Source organism: Ranitomeya imitator, chromosome 5 (genome assembly GCF_032444005.1).
Source record: "Ranitomeya imitator isolate aRanImi1 chromosome 5, aRanImi1.pri, whole genome shotgun sequence".
NCBI classification, from domain to species: domain Eukaryota; kingdom Metazoa; phylum Chordata; class Amphibia; order Anura; family Dendrobatidae; genus Ranitomeya; species Ranitomeya imitator.
Window position 1 is genome coordinate 705,718,357 of NC_091286.1, and position 19,009 is coordinate 705,737,365.

The 19,009-nt window shown below is 47.2% G+C and overlaps 1 protein-coding gene across 1 annotated transcript in view; it reads right to left on the reverse strand.

Moving 5' to 3' along the window:
• Positions 1-10,161: 10,161 nt before the first annotated feature.
• LOC138638873 (uncharacterized) overlaps positions 10,162-19,009 on the reverse strand; it is a 39,872-nt gene continuing 31,024 nt past the window's right edge. The window contains exon 7 of the mRNA XM_069728577.1: positions 10,162-10,416. Within this exon, the coding sequence (XP_069584678.1) occupies positions 10,265-10,416 (152 nt within the window). The 3' untranslated portion in view covers positions 10,162-10,264. The remainder of the gene's footprint in view (positions 10,417-19,009) is intronic.

A 19,009-nucleotide genomic window follows, 5' to 3' on the forward strand; every position in this document is an offset into this window, starting at 1 on the left:
TCCTGCCCCATCGTGGTATGCTCCCAGGACCATGGGCACATCTTGTCTGGGGACCACGATCTGCCATACCAATTCATGAGTGCGGGGGTCGATGCTCCTTCGGCACAGCTTGCCATCGTGAAGAAACAGTTTGCCCCTCTCCTTCCACAACTGTGATGTCTCCGGTGGATCATCTGGGCCAGGGTGCAAACCTGCCTGCGTCAGGAGCTCCTTCACAAGACGGACCGCAGGGTCACCATCCTGGTTCTCTGTCCACCCGTGGTGGGGCAGGGGATTCAACGGGGCGCCCTGTTTGTTTCTGCGCCTGTTCTCCACCTGATGGGAACACTGAGTTGCCTTGGGACGATGGAAAGCGGGCAGCTCCACTTCAAATGCTTCTGGGTCTTCCTCCGTCTCGGGTAGGTGAGGCATTCGGGACAATGCATCGGCATTCGCATTCTTGTGCCCCGCCCAGTACTTGATGGTAAAATCGTAATTAGACAACCGGGCCATCCACCGCTGCTCCAAGGCGCCAAGTTTCGCTGTGTCCAAGTGCGTAAGTGGATTATTATCCGTGAAAACGGTGAATTTAGCTGAGGCCAGATAGTGCTTGAACCTCTCCGTCACGGCCCAAACGACTGCGAGGAACTCCAGCTTAAAGGAACTGTAGTTGTCTGGGTTCCTTTCAGTGGGGCGAAGCTTCCTGCTGGCATAAGCGATAACTCGTTCCTTGCCCTTCTGGACCTGGGACAGCACCGCTCCCAGTCCTACGTTGCTGGGGTCCGTGTACAATACAAATGGCTGGTCGTATTCCGGGTAGGCCAGTACTTCGTCTCCTGTTAATGCCGATTTTAAGCAGGTGAACGATCCTTCCAGTCCGTCGTTCCAATCCAACGGGGTATTCTTACCCTTGGGTTTCTTGGGCTGGCCCACCAACAGGTCTTGCAACGGCGCGGCCTTCTTGGTGAAGTCCTTGATAAATCTCCGGTAATAACCCACCAACCCGAGGAATTGCCGGACCTCATGAATGTTGCTGGGCTGCGGCCAGTCCTTGATCACCGTGACCTTGTCGGGGTCTGGGGCCACTCCTTCGGCACTCACCACATGGCCCAGGTACTGTACTTTGGGTTTGAGCAGATGGCATTTGGACGGTTTCACCTTTAGGCCAAAGTTGGACAGCGCTTCAAAGACCTCGGCCAGGTGCTTCAGATGGTCTTCATAGGTCTTAGAGAAGACAATGACATTGTCCAGATACAGCAGCACGGTCTCAAAGTTCTTGTGTCCCAAACAGCACTCCATCATCCTCTGGAACGTTCCCGGGGCATGTAGTTGAACACGCAGAGACCCATCGGCGTCGTGAAGGCTGTCTTTTATTTGTCCACCTCTGCCACAGGAACCTGCCAATACCCACTGGTGAGAACTAAAGTAGAGAAGTAATTAGCAGACTTTAACGCAGCCAAGGACTCCTCTATCCTAGGTAGGGGGTATGCGTCCTTATGTGTAATGCGGTTTAATTGCCTATAATCCACACACATCCTCATGGTGCCATCTTTTTTTCTAAAGAGGACTAATGGAGCTGCCCAGGGGCTACAGCTGTCTCTCACTACCCCAGCCTCCTTCATCTCTTGCAACATGTCCTTGGCACACTGATAATGAGCTGGGGGTACAGGACGGTATCTTTCTTTTACGGGCGGGTGGTCTCCTGTGGGGATGTGATGTTGAATCCCTTTTACCCGCCCGAAATCAAGGGGGTGTTTGCTGAATACCCGCTCATACTCGTGAACCACCCTGTAGGCTCCCTGTATCAGGTGAGATGGAGTATCATCAGTGCCCACATGTAATTCCTGACACCAATCTTTTGATTGCTCTGCAGAGCCGTTGTCCTCCGCCGACTTGGACGGAGCCGAGGGCCCGGGTGCGTGTATCACACTATTATTAACAGTAAACAGCTTGGCAAGTGTGACATATTTAGTGAGGTGGACTTCCTCCTCCCCGCAGTTAAGAACACGTACCGGCACCCTCCCCTTGCGGACATCAACCACTACTCTGGCTGTCAGGATGGCAGGCCTATTCTCTGAATACATGGGTTCTACCAGGGCCTGATAGTGTTTACCCCCGAGACCTATGGCTGCCCGACACCATATTAACATTTCACTCCTGGGGGGTATTGCAATGGGGTTAGAATCACTCACTGTGACCCGGCCAATTTCCCCACCAGTCAGCTCCACTTGCTGTCTCCGCATTAGGGCTCTGATTTCTTTCTGTAAGGCACGTTGTTCATTGTGACCAGCTGTCTCTGCTACTTGCTGCAACAAAACAATAACTTCTGCAAGACAATTTTCTATGACATTAGTACCGATGGTCATCATGGGGTTACGTTCACGCCGGTCAATATCAACAATGACAATTCCTTGGGCCTCCAATTCTACCCGCCCCACCTCTTTATATCCCACTTGCGGCAGTGGCTGACCATTGCTAGCTATTATGGTGAAATCATCATCAGGGGCACGGGTGATGTCAGTGTCCTCCCAATAACGCCTATAAAGAATGTAGGGCATAGTTGTCACCTGAGAACCGGTGTCCAGCAAAGCGTTCATGGGGATACCGTCGATCACGATGGGGAGAACAGGACGCCCCCCGACGTATTTGGTTCTCCAATTTTGCAGGCCTGGACGTTCTACTCCTGGGGGTTGGCCCCAGGGGTTGCTCGTTTAACTGACAGTACCTTGCAAGATGGCCCACCTGGTGGCAGAGGCGGCAGATAGGTCATCCATCCTGATGAAAACGATCATTGTCTCTGCCTCTGGTCGATGGAACCCTCCTTGGTCGTTGCCAGGGGACATCCTCCGGTCTGGAAGCCAGCTGGATCTTCTCTCTGGGGGCCTCCTGTAGGGACTGGACGGTCCGGGCTAGGGCAGCAATGCTCCTGGTCAGTTCCTGTACCTGGAGGCGCAGTACTGCAGGGGAGTCGTCGTCCAGGATCTGGGCATCGGCTTCGGCGGGGACAGGTGCGTCCGGCGCCACCTCCTGGTGGTATGTGAGGGCTTGACGCCTGGGAAGGGTGGCACGGCTGGGCTGCCGCTCCGGTAGCGCCTGGATAGCTTTATCTTTAAATTGTGCGAACGTCAGATCTGGATTCTGCATGGCCAGGAAGTGTAGCTGGGCCCTTTGGTTACTGCACAGGAGCGCTTCTATGAACCGCTCTTTCAGGAGCTTATCTTCATCTTGCATGCTGCTTGGGTCACTTTGCTTGATGGCCCACAGCGCTTCCTGCAGATTAAGGGCATAGTCCCGTAAGCTATCCTGCGGCCGCTGCTTGCACCCATAGAACGTCAATTTAATTTCCATAGCGGTGCGGGTGTCAAAGGTGGCTTTAAGCTTGGCAAATAATTGTTGCGCAGTTTTCTTGTCCGCAGCGGGCCAGGACTTTACTTCCCTCAATGCCGCTCCAAAGAGTTGGCCGATTATCATATGAACCTTCTGAGGCTCCGTCAAGGGATAAAACTCGAGCAGGCTACAAATCCCCTCTTTAAAGTCAGTTAACGTATGAGCTTCTCCAAAGTATCGCGGGAGCCAGGCGGCCCCGGGTAAGTACGGCATAGAGAAGGGCATTATGGCTGCTGTAGCGGCGGCACTATCCGGCTGGTTGGTGGGAGCGGTAAGCCCCGCGGCCTCTAGTGGTGATACCGGGTTTGTGGCTGCGCTTACCGCGGAATCCGGAAGTGCTCCCGAGTCTGCAGCTGTGGCTGCCGCCTCCGCTCCTCCAGGGTCCGACATGGCCGTTCTTCCCCCTTGCTAATCCGGCGGGGTCGGGGTTCTCCTTCCGGGGTCGGCACCTCTCCGCGTCTTCCGCTCCACGCGCTTTTCCAGCCGGCTCCACCCACGAAGCTATGGCTCCTCCCTTTGCGCTTCACACGGCGCGGCAATGGCGGATTTTTGGCGGCAAATAGCGGTACACAGTCTTTGCAATAAATCACAGTCCAACACGTTTCAATCACAGTTCCAAGGCACACATGACTCAATTCTTCAGGCTTAAGTACTATCCTGTTCGTGACGCCAAGTTGGAGCGCCCCCAGACACAGGGCCACGCGTTTCAGTACCGGGCCTCTCTGGTTCGGTTCAGAGGCTGTCACGGTGGCTAGACCCGGCCCGCGACCCTGCTAAGGGGCATCCAATGAAGGTAGTAGTACAGTCTGTCAGGGGTTCGTGACGCCACCTGTGGTGTTCGGTCAGGGTGACCGACGCTGCTGCGGGGTCCGCTGGGGTGATGAAATGGCAGCTGAATGGTATAACTTCCCACAGGTGAAGTATGTCCCCAGGGCTTCCCAGTAAGGTGGATGGTAATGGTGTAAGGTGCAGGCAATAACGAGGACACAGGGTTGCAGTCTCTTTACCTTTTACTGTAGGTTTCAGGATCCTTAATCCAAGGCACTTTCAACAGGGCTGTCTGAGACCGGCCGGTCCGAAGGCACATCCAGAGTTCCCTTTGCAGGTGCAAATCAGTGTCTACCCTCTAGCGCCTGTGTGTTGTAGTCCTACCCTGCTGAGCATTCGGAATAGTCCTCACAACTGCTGTCCTCGTTAGTTCTAGATCTTTCTCTTCTCCGTCCCCCAGGTATGTTATGGCTAGGGCGCACCTTTATGACAGGTAGGCCTGGAGTTATTCTGGAACCCTAGTGCCGCTCCTCTCCCACGATTGCCTCCTATGTCCTTCTTAGGTGTTGTATGATAGACAGCCAACCTGTAGTTAACTGTTCGGTGGAATTTGAAGTAAGGCATGAAGTCAGTTACTCCTACGGTGATCCGGCCACCGACTACGCGCCTCAGTAAGATGTTGCCTCGGTCTCACGGCACGACTCTTACTGGATCTCCTTTGTGCTTGATCTCATTTACACTGTTTCAAAATATCCTTCTTTTCTTGTCTCTTTCTTAGGATACTGCTGCAAGGTAGTGCAGGCGCGGTTCCGTAACAATCTGTCCTTTTTCTAGGTACCTGCCAGATTTCCCAGTTCTGACAGGTCCTTCCTGGAACTCTCCCTGGCTCCGTTCTGCCTAACTTCCTGTCCGACCCTAGTTTTACCAATGTGAGAAGTGGCCCAATAAATAAGCCTTTTGCTCCCCCTAGTGGCCGGAGTGTGAAGTGTAATGTGTGCTTGGTGGTAATACCTGGTCAGTAGAATCCCTTCAGTGCCATCAGACGTACCATCACTCCCCTTAGTAGCAGAGTGATGTTTCTGCAACGACCAGATCTCTGGGGCACTGCAACAACATCGAGGCTTCCCGGACTGTCTTCGTGAGAATGGCAATGGGCAGAGGTTCTGTCTCCACACCTTACTAAGGAATGGCAGGAAGAGTACTTTGACCTGACACTGCATGATGCCAAAGAATATGGCAAGCTGAAGGTGAAGATTTTAACATAGTAACATAGTAACATAGTTAGTAAGGCCGAAAAAAGACATTTGTCCATCCAGTTCAGCCTATATTCCATCATAATAAATAAATACCCAGATCTACGTCCTTCTACAGAACCTAATAATTGTATGATACAATATTGTTCTGCTCCAGGAAGACATCCAGGCCTCTCTTGAACCCCTCGACTGAGTTCGCCATCACCACCTCCTCAGGCAAGCAATTCCAGATTCTCACTGCCCTAACAGTAAAGAATCCTCTTCTATGTTGGTGGAAAAACCTTCTCTCCTCCAGACGCAAAGAATGCCCCCTTGTGCCCGTCACCTTCCTTGGTATAAACAGATCCTCAGCGAGATATTTGTATTGTCCCCTTATATACTTATACATGGTTATTAGATCGCCCCTCAGTCGTCTTTTTTCTAGACTAAATACCGTATATACTCGAGTATAAGCCGAGATTTTCAGCCCAAATTTTTGGGCTGAAAGTGCCCCCCTCGGCTTATACTCGAGTCACGGTAGCGGTGGGGTCGGCAGGTGAGGGGGTGAGGGCGCTGAGGTATACTTACCTAGTCCCAGCGATCCTCGCGCTGTCCCTGCCGTCCCACAGTCTTCTGTGCTGCAGCTTCTTCCCCTCTTCAGCGGTCACGTGGGACCGCTCATTACAGAAATGAATAAGCGGCTCCACCTCCCATAGGGGCGGAGCCGCTTATTCATTTCTCTAATCAGCGGTGCCGGTGACCGCTGATAGAGAAAGAAGCTGCGGCACCGAAGACAGGAGGGGACAGCGCGAGGATCGCCAGGACTAGGTGAGTATGTTATATTCACCTGTCCTCGTTCCAGCCGCCGGGCGCCGATCCATCTTCCCGGCCGGCGCCTCCATCTTCCCGGCGTCTCTGCTCTCTGACTGTTCAGGCAGAGGGCGCGATGACGCATATAGTGTGCGCGGCGCCCTCTGCCTGAACAATCAGAGCAGAGACGCCGGGAAGATGGAGGCGCCGGAACGAGACGCCGGGAGCTGCAATCAAGGGAGGTGAGTATGTGTTTTTTTTTCTTTATTGCGGCAGCGGCGGCACAAATTTATGTGGAACATCTATGGGGCACAGTGAACGGTGCAGGGCACCGTATATGGAGCACATCTATGGGGCACAGTGAACGGTGCAGAGCACCGTATATGGCACAGCACAGCTATGGGGCACAGTGAACGGTGCAGAGCACCGTATATGGCACAGCTAGGGGGGGCACAGTGAACGGTGCAGAGCACCGTATATGGCACATCTATGGGGCACAATGAACGGTGCAGAGCACCGTATGGGGCACAGTGAACGGTGCAGAGCACCGTATATGGCACAGCTAGGGGGGGCACAGTGAACGGTGCAGAGCACCGTATGGGGCACAGTGAACGGTGCAGAGCACCGTATATGGCACAGCACAGCTATGGGGCACAGTGAACGGTGCAGAGCACCGTATATGGCACAGCACAGCTATGGGGCACAGTGAACGGTGCAGAGCACCGTATATGGCACAGCACAGCTATGGGGCACAGTGAACGGTGCAGAGCACCGTATATGGCACAGCACAGCTATAGGGCACAGTGAACGGTGCAGAGCACCGTATATGGCACAGCACAGCTATGGGGCACAGTGAACGGTGCAGAGCACCGTATATGGCACAGCTATGGGGCACAGTGAACGGTGCAGAGCACCGTATATGGCACAGCACAGCTATAGGGCACAGTGAACGGTGCAGAGCACCGTATATGGCACAGCACAGCTATGTATGGGGCACAGTGAACGGTGCAGAGCACCGTATATGGCACAGCACAGCTATGGGGCACAGTGAACGGTGCAGAGCACCGTATATGGCACAGCTATGGGGCACAGTGAACGGTGCAGAGCACCGTATATGGCACATCTATGGGGCACAATGAACGGTGCAGAGCACCGTATATGGCACAGCTAGGGGGCATAATGAACGGTGCAGAGCACCATATAAGGCACAGCTATGGGGAAATATGAACGGTGCAGAGCACTATATGGCACAGCTATGGGGAAATAATGATCTATTTTTATTTTTGAAATTCACCGGTAAATGCTGCATTTCCACCCTAGGCTTATACTCGAGTCAATAAGTTTTCCCAGTTTTTTGTGGCAAAATTAGGGGGGTCGGCTTATACTCGGGTCGGCTTATACTCGAGTATATACGGTAATCCTAATTTCGCTAATCTATCTGGGTATTGTAGTTCTCCCATCCCCTTTATTAATTTTGTTGCCCTCCTTTGTACTCTCTCTAGTTCCATTATATCCTTTTTGTCATGTGTAGGCTTTACCTCAGTCCCGTTCATGTTGCAATGGGTGCACCTACCACAAGGACACGATGCCCCAATCCCAGATGATTGACCCTTTTACACGTGGTCCCGAAATGTCTCCATTTCTACAACTCAAATGGTGGAAAGAGGGGCAGTGGACAGATTTGTACATTTACTTCCTAAAACCATACAAAAATTGGGTTGCCAAATGAGTCCCAGAATGCAGATGACCTTGTGAGCTCGGTGGAAAGATGCTTGGCTGCAGAGGTGGTTGTCAGAAGCTCCTGACTTTGGGCAGAGGGGGGACGATATGTTGCACAGCCAGGTAGGACAGGGTTAAATTCCAGCTCTGCAGGATTTGATTAGAGGCACCTGCATAGCTTTTCACTAGGACCAGAAAATTGTCTCTTTGGGTGTTCAGTGTGTCGAGGAACAGAGCAGTGTGAGGATTCTGCTAGGAGTTGCGGAGTACTGTACTGGATTAATAGGCAGGTGAGAGACCGCCATCTGTGTCTGGTAGGAGAGCTGGAGACACCTCTTGGTGCTAGGCTCTCTGCCAGGACTTCAGAGACAGCTAGACATGTTTCTAAACTGGGAGAGTGGCATGTGCCAGTGTAAATGCTACCTAATGCCCACCTGAGACAGTGAATGGCCTCTTATGGATATATAGATGTATATGTGCAGTGCCTTGTGAAAGTATTCGGCTCCCTGGAACTTTTCAGCCTTTTCCCACATATCATGCGTCAAACATAAAGATACCAAATGTAAATTTTTGGTGAAGAATCAGCAACAAGTGGAACACAATTGTGAAGTTGAACAAAATTTATATTTTTGTAGAAAATCAAAAACTGAAAAGTGGGGCGTGCAATATTATTCAGTCCCTTTCCTTTCAGTGCAGCAAACTCCCTCCAGAAGTTCATTGTGGATCTCTGAATGATCCAATGTTGTCCTAAATGCCCAATGATGATAACTATAATCCACCTGTGTGTAATCAAGTCTCCGTATAAATGCACCTGCTCTGTGATAGTCTCAGGGTTCTGTGTGAAGCACAGGGAGCATCATGAAGACCAAGGAACACAACAGGCAGGTCCGGGATACTGTTGTGGAGAAGTTTAAAGCCGGATTTGGATACAAAATGATTTCCAAATTTTTAAATATCCCAAGGAGCACTGTGCAAGCGATCATATTGAAATGGAAGGAGCATCATGCCACAGCAAATCTACCAAGACCGGGCCGTCCCTCTAAACTTTCATCTCAAACAAGGAGAAGACTGATCAGAGATGCAGCCAAGAGGCCCATGATCACTCTGGATGACCTGCAGAGATCTACAGCTGAGGTGGGACAGTCTGTCCATAGGACAACAATCAGTCGTACACTGCACAAATCTGGCCTTTAAGGAAGAGTGGCAAGAAGAAAGCCATTTCTCAAAGATATCCATAAAAAGTGTTGTTTATAGTTTGCAACAAGCCACCGGGGAGTCACACCAAACGTGGAAGAAGGTGCTCTGGTCAGATGAAACCAAAATCGAACATTTTGGCAACAGTGACAAATGATATGTTTGGTGTAAAGGCAACACAGCTCATCACCCTGAACACACCATCCCCACTGTCAAACATGGTGGTGGCAGCATCAAGGTTTGGGCCTGCTTCAGCAGGGACAGGGAAGATGAATAAAATTGATGGGAAGATGGATGGAGCCAAATCCAGGACCATTCTTGAAGAAAACCTGTTGGAGTCTGCAAAAGACCTGAGACTGGGACGGAGATTTGTCTTCCAACAAGACAATGATCCCAAACACAAAGCAAAATCTACAATGGAATGGTTCACAAATAAACGTATCCAGGTGTTAGAATGGCCAAGTCACAGTCCAGACCTCAATCCAACCGAGAATCTGTGGAAAGAGCTGAAAACTGCTGTTTACAAACGATCTCCATCAAACCTCACTGAGCTCGAGCTGTTTGCCAAGGAAGAACGGGCGAGAATTTCAGTCTCTCCATGTACAAAACTGATAGAGACAGACCCCAAGAGACTTGTAATCGCAGCAAGAGGAGGCGCAACAAAGTATTAAGTTACAGGGGACGAATAATATTGCACGCCCCACGTTTCAGTTTTTGAATTTCGACAAAAATTTAAAATAACCAAATGTTGTTCAACTTCACAATTGTGTTCCACTTAATGATTCTTCACCAAAAATTTACATTTGGTATCTTTATGTTTGAAGCATGATATGTGGGAAAAGGTTGGAAAGTTCCAGGGGGCCGAATACTTTCACAAGGCACGGTATATATCCATATATCCATACTAGGCCATTTATAAACCAGAAAAATTACACTATTTTGCAAAATTCGTCCTAAGTAAAAAAGGAAAAAAAAAATCCTCTAATGAATGTGATTTTTTTTGTACCTAGACCTCCCCTGCATGATCTTCTCAGGGTCACTTATGACAGTGCACAGGGTCACATAATACAGATTTATTGCATGTCACCCGGCTCTGCAGGGACGTTTTGATCTTTATTTGTGAGGAAAATGCATTTACACATCGTCTATTCCCAGTTCTCCAGGGGACGAGGACTTTACACGTCCGTACAAGCCATTCTGCAGCCGACATCGCAGCACTTCTGTCCGGACGGGCATTTTTTGTCCTCATCATCACATTCAGCGGGAGGGTAAGGTGGTTGACATTTGATAAGGGTGGCCACCACTGGGCATTGCTTCTCCGGGACATCTGCAATGAAAGGAAGAAAGGTGAGAGCAGAAGTCAAGTCCATGTACAGAATGTGGACTCTTCCTCCCCTATTCATCATGCAGTTTTCCAGAAATCTGATGGAAAAACTGTTTAAAATATGGCAAACATTTCGCAAGTTTTGTGAATTTTGGAAACGTGCAGGACGACATCTTCAGAGTTTACTACACAAGCGTGGCAGATTACCCCAGAGATGTCCGCCGAGATGAGCACCAGCCCCTGCCAGCAGTAGATTTCAGGCGGTTGAGAGACACTAAAAATTGGAAAAATTATCTCCTACTCACAGGATAGATAATAACTGTGAGACCTCTGGTAATAGGGCGCTTTTATCCCCATCACAATGGAGCATGAGTGCGCACGCTCGTCTACTGCTCCATTCATTCTCCACTGTAATTTCTCTGGTAGCCCCATAGGTAATGAATGGAGTGGGGGATAAGCATGACCACTGATGTGCCACTCTAATGGTGGTGATAATAATACCACCCCTTTCTGGGGATCGGTGGAGGTCCCAGAGGTCAGACTCCATTAATCTATAAGTTATCACATATCCTGTGGGAAGGTGTTGTTGTTGCTGGTGCTGTGTTGTTCAACGTCTTTATCAATGATGTACATGTAGGAATTCAGAGTAAACTGATTAAATGTTCTGATGACACAAAGCTAAGAGGGATAGCTAGCACTAGACAATACAAAGAAAGGATTCAGGAGGATCTAGATAGGATTGAACAATGGGCAGCGACTAATAGAATGGTATTTACCAGGGAGAAATGCAAAATTCTACATCTGCAACATAGTAACATAGTAACATAGTTAGTAAGGCCGAAAAAAGACATTTGTCCATCCAGTTCAGCCTATATTCCATCATAATAAGTACCCAGATCTACGTCCTTCTACAGAACCTAATAATTGTATGATACAATATTGTTCTGCTCCAGGAAGACATCCAGGCCTCTCTTGAACCCCTCGACTGAGTTCGCCATCACCACCTCCTCAGGCAAGCAATTCCAGATTCTCACTGCCCTAACAGTAAAGAATCCTCTTCTATGTTGGTGGAAAAACCTTCTATCCTCCAGACGCAAAGAATGCCCCCTTGTGCCCGTCACCTTCCTTGGTATAAACAGATCCTCAGCGAGATATTTGTATTGTCCCCTTATATACTTATACATGGTTATTAGATCGCCCCTCAGTCGTCTTTTTTCTAGACTAAATAATCCTAATTTCGTTAATCTGGGTATTGTAGTTCTCCCATCCCCTTTATTAATTTTGTTGCCCTCCTTTGTACTCTCTCTAGTTCCATTATATCCTTCCTGAGCACCGGTGCCCAAAACTGGACACAGTACTCCATGTGCGGTCTAACTAGGGATTTGTACAGAGGCAGTATAATGCTCTCATCATGTGTATCCAGACCTCTTTTAATGCACCCCATGATCCTGTTTGCCTTGGCAGCTGCTGCCTGGCACTGGCTGCTCCAGGTAAGTTTATCATTAACTAGGATCCCCAAGTCCTTCTCCCTGTCAGATTTACCCAGTGGTTTCCCGTTCAGTGTGTAATGGTGATATTGATTCCCTCTTCCCATGTGTATAACCTTACATTTATCATTGTTAAACCTCATCTGCCACCTTTCAGCCCAAGTTTCCAACTTATCCAGATCCATCTGTAGCAGAATACTATCTTCTCTTGTATTGACTGCTTTACATAGTTTTGTATCATCTGCAAATATCGATATTTTACTGTGTAAACCTTCTACCAGATCATTAATGAATATGTTGAAGAGAACAGGTCCCAATACTGACCCCTGCGGTACCCCACTGGTCACAGCGACCCAGTTAGAGACTATACCATTTATAACCACCCTCTGCTTTCTATCACTAAGCCAGTTACTAACCCATTTACACACATTTTCCCCCAGACCAAGCATTCTCACGTTGTGTACCAACCTCTTGTGCGGCACGGTATCAAACGCTTTGGAAAAATCGAGATATACCACGTCCAATGACTCACCGTGGTCCAGTCTATAGCTTACCTCTTCATAAAAACTGATTAGATTGGTTTGACAGGAGCGATTTCTCATAAACCCATGCTGATATGGAGTTAAACAGTTATTCTCATTGAGATAATCCAGAATAACATCCCTCAGAAACCCTTCAAATATTTTACCAACAATAGAGGTTAGACTTACTGGCCTATAATTTCCAGGTTCACTTTTAGAGCCCTTTTTGAATATTGGCACCACATTTGCTATGCGCCAGTCCTGCGGAACAGACCCTGTCGCTATAGAGTCCCTAAAAATAAGAAATAATGGTTTATCTATTACATTACTTAGTTCTCTTAGTACTCGTGGGTGTATGCCATCCGGACCCGGAGATTTATCTATTTTAATCTTATTTAGCCGGTTTCGCACCTCTTCTTGGGTTAGATTGGTGACCCTTAATATAGGGTTTTCATTGTTTCTTGGGATTTCACCTAGCATTTCATTTTCCACCGTGAATACCGTGGAGAAGAAGGTGTTTAATATGTTAGCTTTTTCCTCGTCATCTACAACCATTCTTTCCTCACTATTTTTTAAGGGGCCTACATTTTCAGTTTTTATTCTTTTACTATTGATATAGTTGAAGAACAGTTTGGGATTAGTTTTACTCTCCTTAGCAATGTGCTTCTCTGTTTCCTTTTTGGCAGCTTTAATTAGTTTTTTAGATAAAGTATTTTTCTCCCTATAGTTTTTTAGAGCTTCAATGGTGCCATCCTGCTTTAGTAGTGCAAATGCTTTCTTTTTACTGTTAATTGCCTGTCTTACTTCTTTGTTTAGCCACATTGGGTTTTTCCTATTTCTAGTCCTTTTATTCCCACAAGGTATAAACCGCTTACACTGCCTATTTAGGATGTTCTTAAACATTTCCCATTTATTATCTGTATTCTCATTTCTGAGGATATTGTCCCAGTCTACCAGATTAAGGGCATCTCTAAGCTGTTCAAACTTTGCCTTCCTAAAGTTCTCTGGTAGAGAAAAGGAAAATTACATCTACAGAATGGGAGGAATAGAACTAAGCAACAGCACGTGTGAAAAAGATTTGGGTATACTAATAGATCACAGACTGCACAGGAGTCAGCAATGTGATGCAGCAGCCAAAAAAGCAAACACAGTTCTGGGATGTATTAAGAGAAGCATAGAGTCTAGATCACATGAAGTTATTATCCCCCTCCTCCTTGGTCAGGCCTCATCTGGAATACTGTGTCCAGTTCTGGGCTCCACATTTTAAAAAAGACATTGAAAAACTGGAGCAATTTCAGAGAAGAGCGACCAGGATGGTGAGCAGACAGCAATGTATGTCCTACGAGGAATGGTTAAAGGATCTGGGAATGTTTAGCTTGAAAAAAGAAGACTGAGAGGAGACTTAACCCCTTCAAGACCCAGCCTATTTTGACCTTAAAGACCTTGCCGTTTTTTGCAATTCTGACCAGTGTCCCTTTATGAGGTAATAACTCAGGAACGCTTCAACGGATCCTAGCGGTTCTGAGATTGTTTTTTCGTGACATATTGGGCTTCATGTTAGTGGTAAATTTAGGTCAATAAATTCTGCATTTATTTGTGATAAACACGGAAATTTGGCGAAAATTTTGAAAATTTCGCAATTTTCACATTTTGAATTTTTATTCTGTTAAACCAGAGAGATATGTGACACAAAATAGTTAATAAATAACATTTCCCACATGTTTACTTTACATCAGCACAATTTTGGAAACAAAATTTTTTTTTGTTAGGAAGTTATAAGGGTTAAAATTTGACCAGCGATTTGTCATTTTTACAACGAAATTTACAAAACCATTTTTTTTAGGGACCACCTCACATTTGAAGTCAGTTTGAGGGGTCTATATGGCACCATTCTAAAAACTGCACCCCTCAAGGTACTCAAAACCACATTCAAGAAGTTTATTAACCCTTCAGGTGCTTCACAGCAGCAGAAGCAACATGGAAGGAAAAAATGAACATTTAACTTTTTAGTCACAAAAATTATCTTTTAGCAACAATTTTTTTATTTTCCCAATGGTAAAAGGAGAAACTGAGTCCAATAGTAGAGAAAACACACATCCGCACTGCTCAAAGGTCCAACTCAGTGACCGTATTATAATATCGGTCTAGCACCACAGAAAGTGATACTGGCTGTATGAATCCTTTACACCTGAATCAACGGGGTGCTGCTGCCAGGAAAAATGTGTGCAGAATCCAAATGGCAAAAAAGAAAAAGTAGGCGCGCACTTACCCTGTTGCGGTGAATATCACTTTATTAGGACATATAAACAAACGGATCCGTGATATTCACCGCAACAGGGTAAGTGCGCGCCTACTTTTTCTTTTTTGCCATTTGGAAAAGGAGAAACTGAACCACGAAAGTTGTTGTCCAATTTGTCCTGAGTACGCTGATACCTCATATGTGGGGGTAAACCACTGTTTGGGCGCACGGCAGGGCTTGGAAGGGAAGGAGCGCCATTTGACTTTTTGAATCAAAAATTGGCTCCACTCTTTAGCGGACACCATGTCACGTTTGGAGAGCCCCCGTGTGCCTAAAAATTGGAGCTCCCCCACAAATGACCCCATTTTGGAAACTAGACGCCCCAAGGAACTTATCTAGATGCATAGTGAGCACTTTGAACCCCCAGGTGCTTCACAAATTGATCCGTAAAAATGAAAAAGTACTTTTTTTTCACAAAAAAATTCTTTTAGCCTCAATTTTTTCATTTTCACATGGGCAACAGGATAAAATGGATCCTAAAATGTGTTGGGCAATTTCTCCTGAGTACACCAATACCTCACATGTGGGGGTAAACCACTGTTTGGGCACATGGTAAGGCTCGGAAGGGAAGGAGCGCCATTTGACTTTTTGAATGAAAAATTATTTCCATCGTTAGCGGACACCATGTCGCGTTTGGATAGCTCCTGTGTGCCTAAACATTGGCGCTCCCCCACAAGTGACCCCATTTTGGAAACTAGACCCCCCAAGGAACTTATTTAGTTGCCTAGTGAGCACTTTAAACCCTCAGGTGCTTCACAAATTGATCTGTAAAAATGAAAAAGTACTTTTTTTTCACAAAAAAATTATTTTCGCCTCAATTTTTTCATTTTCACATGGGCAGTAGGATAAAATGGATCATAAAATTTGTTGGGCAATTTCTCCCGAGTACGCCGATACCTCATATGTGGGGGTAAACCACTGTTTGGGCACACGGCAGGGCTCGGAAGGGAAGGCGCGCCATTTGACTTTTTGAATGGAAAATTAGCTCCAATTGTTAGCGGACACCATGTCGCGTTTGGAGAGCCCCCTGTGTGCCTAAACATTGGAGCTCCCCCACAAGTGACCCCATTTTGGAAACTAGACCCCCCAAGGAACTTATCTAGATGCATATTGAGCACTTTAAACCCCCAGGTGCTTCACAGAAGTTTATAACGCAGAGCCATGAAAATAAAAAATAATTTTTCTTTCCTCAAAAATGATTTTTTAGCCTGGAATTTCCTATTTTGCCAAGGATAATGGGAGAAATTGGACCCCAAATATTGTTGTCCAGTTTGTCCTGAGTACGCTGATACCCCATATGTGGGGGTAAACCACTGTTTGGGCGCACGGCAGGGCTCGGAAGGGATGGCACGCCATTTGGCTTTTTAAATGGAAAATTAGCTCCAATCATTAGCGGACACCATGTCACGTTTGGAAAGCCCCTGTGTGCTTAAACATTGGAGATCCCCCAGAAATGACACCATTTTGGAAACTAGACCCCCAAAGGAACTAATCTAGATGTGTGGTGAGGACTTTGAACCCCCAAGTGCTTCACAGAAGTTTATAACGCAGAGCCATGAAAATAAAAAAAAAAATTATTTTCTCAAAAATGATCTTTTAGCCTGCAATTTTTTATTTTCCCAAGGGTAACAGGAGAAATTTGACCCCAAAAGTTGTTGTCCAGTTTCTCCTGAGTACGCTGATACCCCATATGTGGGGGTAAATCACTGTTTGGGCACATGCCGGGGCTCGGAAGTGAAGTAGTGACGTTTTGAAATGCAGACTTTGATGGAATGCTCTGTGGGCGTCACGTTGCGTTTGCAGAGCCCCTGATGTGGCTTAACAGTAGAAACCCCCCACAAGTGACCCCATTTTGGAAACTAGACCCCCAAAGGAACTTATCTAGATGTGTGGTGAGCACTTTGAACCCCCAAGTGCTTCATAGAAGTTTATAATGCAGAGCCGTGAAAATAATAAATACGTTTTCTTTCCTCAAAAATAATTATTTAGCCCAGAATTTTTTAATTTTCCCAAGGGTAACAGGAGAAATTTGACCCCAAAAGTTGTTGTCCAGTTTCTCCTGAGTACGGTGATACCCCATATGTGGGGGTAAACTACTGTTTGGGCACATGCCGGGGCTCGGAATTGAAGTAGTGACGTTTTGAAATGCAGACTTTGATGGAATGCTCTGCGGGCGTCACGTTGCGTTTGCAGAGCCCCTGATGTGCCTAAACAGTAGAAACCCCCCACAAGTGACCCCATTTTGGAAACTAGACCCTGAAAGGAACTTATCTAGATGTGTGGTGAGCACTTTGAACCCCCAAGTGCTTCATAGAAGTTTATAATGCAGAGCCGTGAAAATAATAAATACGTTTTCTTTCCTCAAAAATAATTATTTAGCCCAGAATTTTTTATTTTCCCAAGGGTTACAGGAGAAATTGGACCCCAAAAGTTGTTGTCCAGTTTCTCCTGAGTACGCTGATACCCCATATGTGGGGGTAAACCACTGTTTGGGCACACGTCGGGGCTCAGAAGGGAAGTAGTGACTTTTGAAATGCAGACTTTGATGGAATGGTCTGCGGGTGTCACGTTGCGTTTGCAGAGCCCCTGGTGTGCCTAAACAGTAGAGACCCCCCACAAGTGACCCCATTTTAGAAACTAGACCCCCCAAGGAACTTATCTAGATATGTGGTGAGCACTTTGAACCCCCAAGTGCTTCACAGACGTTTACAACGCAGAGCCGTGAAAATAAAAAATCATTTTTCTTTCCTCAAAAATTATGTTTTAGCAAGCATTTTTTTAGATTCACAAGGGTAACAGGAGAAATTGGACCCCAGTAATTGTTGCGCAGTTTGTCCTGAGTATGCTGGTACCCCATATGTGGGGGTAAACCACTGTTTGGGCACACGTCAGGGCTCGGAAGTGAGGGAGCACCATTTGACTTTTTGAATACGAGATTGGCTGGAATCAATGGTGGCGCCATGTTGCGTTTGGAGACCCCTGATGTGCCTAAACAGTGGTAACCCCTCAATTCTAACTCCAACACTAACCCCAACACACCCCTAACCCTAATCCCAACTGTAGCCATAACCCTAATCACAACACTAACCCCAACACACCCCTAACCCTAATCCCAACTGTAGCCATAATCCTAATCACAACCCTAACTCCAACACACCCCTAACCACAACACTAACCCCAACACACCCCTAACCCTAACCACAACCCTAATTCCAACCCTAACCCTAAGGCTATGTGCCCACGTTGCGGATTCGTGTGAGATATTTCCGCACCATTTTTGAAAAATCGGCGGGTAAAAGGCACTGTGTTTTACCTGCGGATTTACCACGGATTTCCAGTGTTTTTTGTGCGGATTTCACCTGCGGATTCCTATTGAGGAACAGGTGTAAAACACTGCGGAATCCGCACAAAGAATTGACATGCTGCGGAAAATACAACGCAGCGTTCCCGCGCGGTATTTTCCGCACCATGGGCACAGCGGATTTGGTTTTTCATATGTTTACATGGTACTGTAAACCTGATGGAATACTGCTGCGAATCCGCAGCCAAATCCGCACCGTGTGCACATGGCCTAATTCTAAAGGTATGTGCACACGCTGCGGATCCGCAGCAGTTTCCCATGAGTGTACAGTTCAATGTAAACCTATGGGAAACAAAAATCGCTGTACACATGCTGCGGAAAAACTGCACGGAAACGCAGCGGTTTACATTCCGCAGCATGTCACTTCTTTGTGCGGATTCCGCAGCGGTTTTACAACTGCTCCAATAGAAAATCGCAATTGTAAAACCGCAGTGAAATGCGCAGAAAAAAATGCGGTAAATCCGCCATAAATCCGCAGCGGTTTAGCACTGCGGATTTATCAAATCCGCAGCGGAAAAATCCGCAGAGGACCAGAATACGTGTGCACATTCCTAACCCTAACCCTAGCCCTAACCCTACCCCTAACCCTAACCCTACCCCTAACCCTAACCCTACCCCTACCCCTAACCCTAACCCTACCCCTACCCCTAGCCCTAACCCTAACCCTAACCCTACCCCTAACCCTACCCCTAACCCTAACCCTATTCTAACATTAGTGGAAAAAAAAAATTTCTTTATTTTTTTATTGTCCCTACCTATGGGGGTGACAAAGGGGGGGGGTCATTTATTATTTTTTTAATTTTGATCACTGAGATAGATTATATCTCAGTGATCAAAATGCACTTTGGAACGAATCTGCCGGCCGGCAGATTCGGCGGGCGCACTGCGCATGCGCCCGCCATTTTGGAAGATGGCGGCGCCCGGGAGA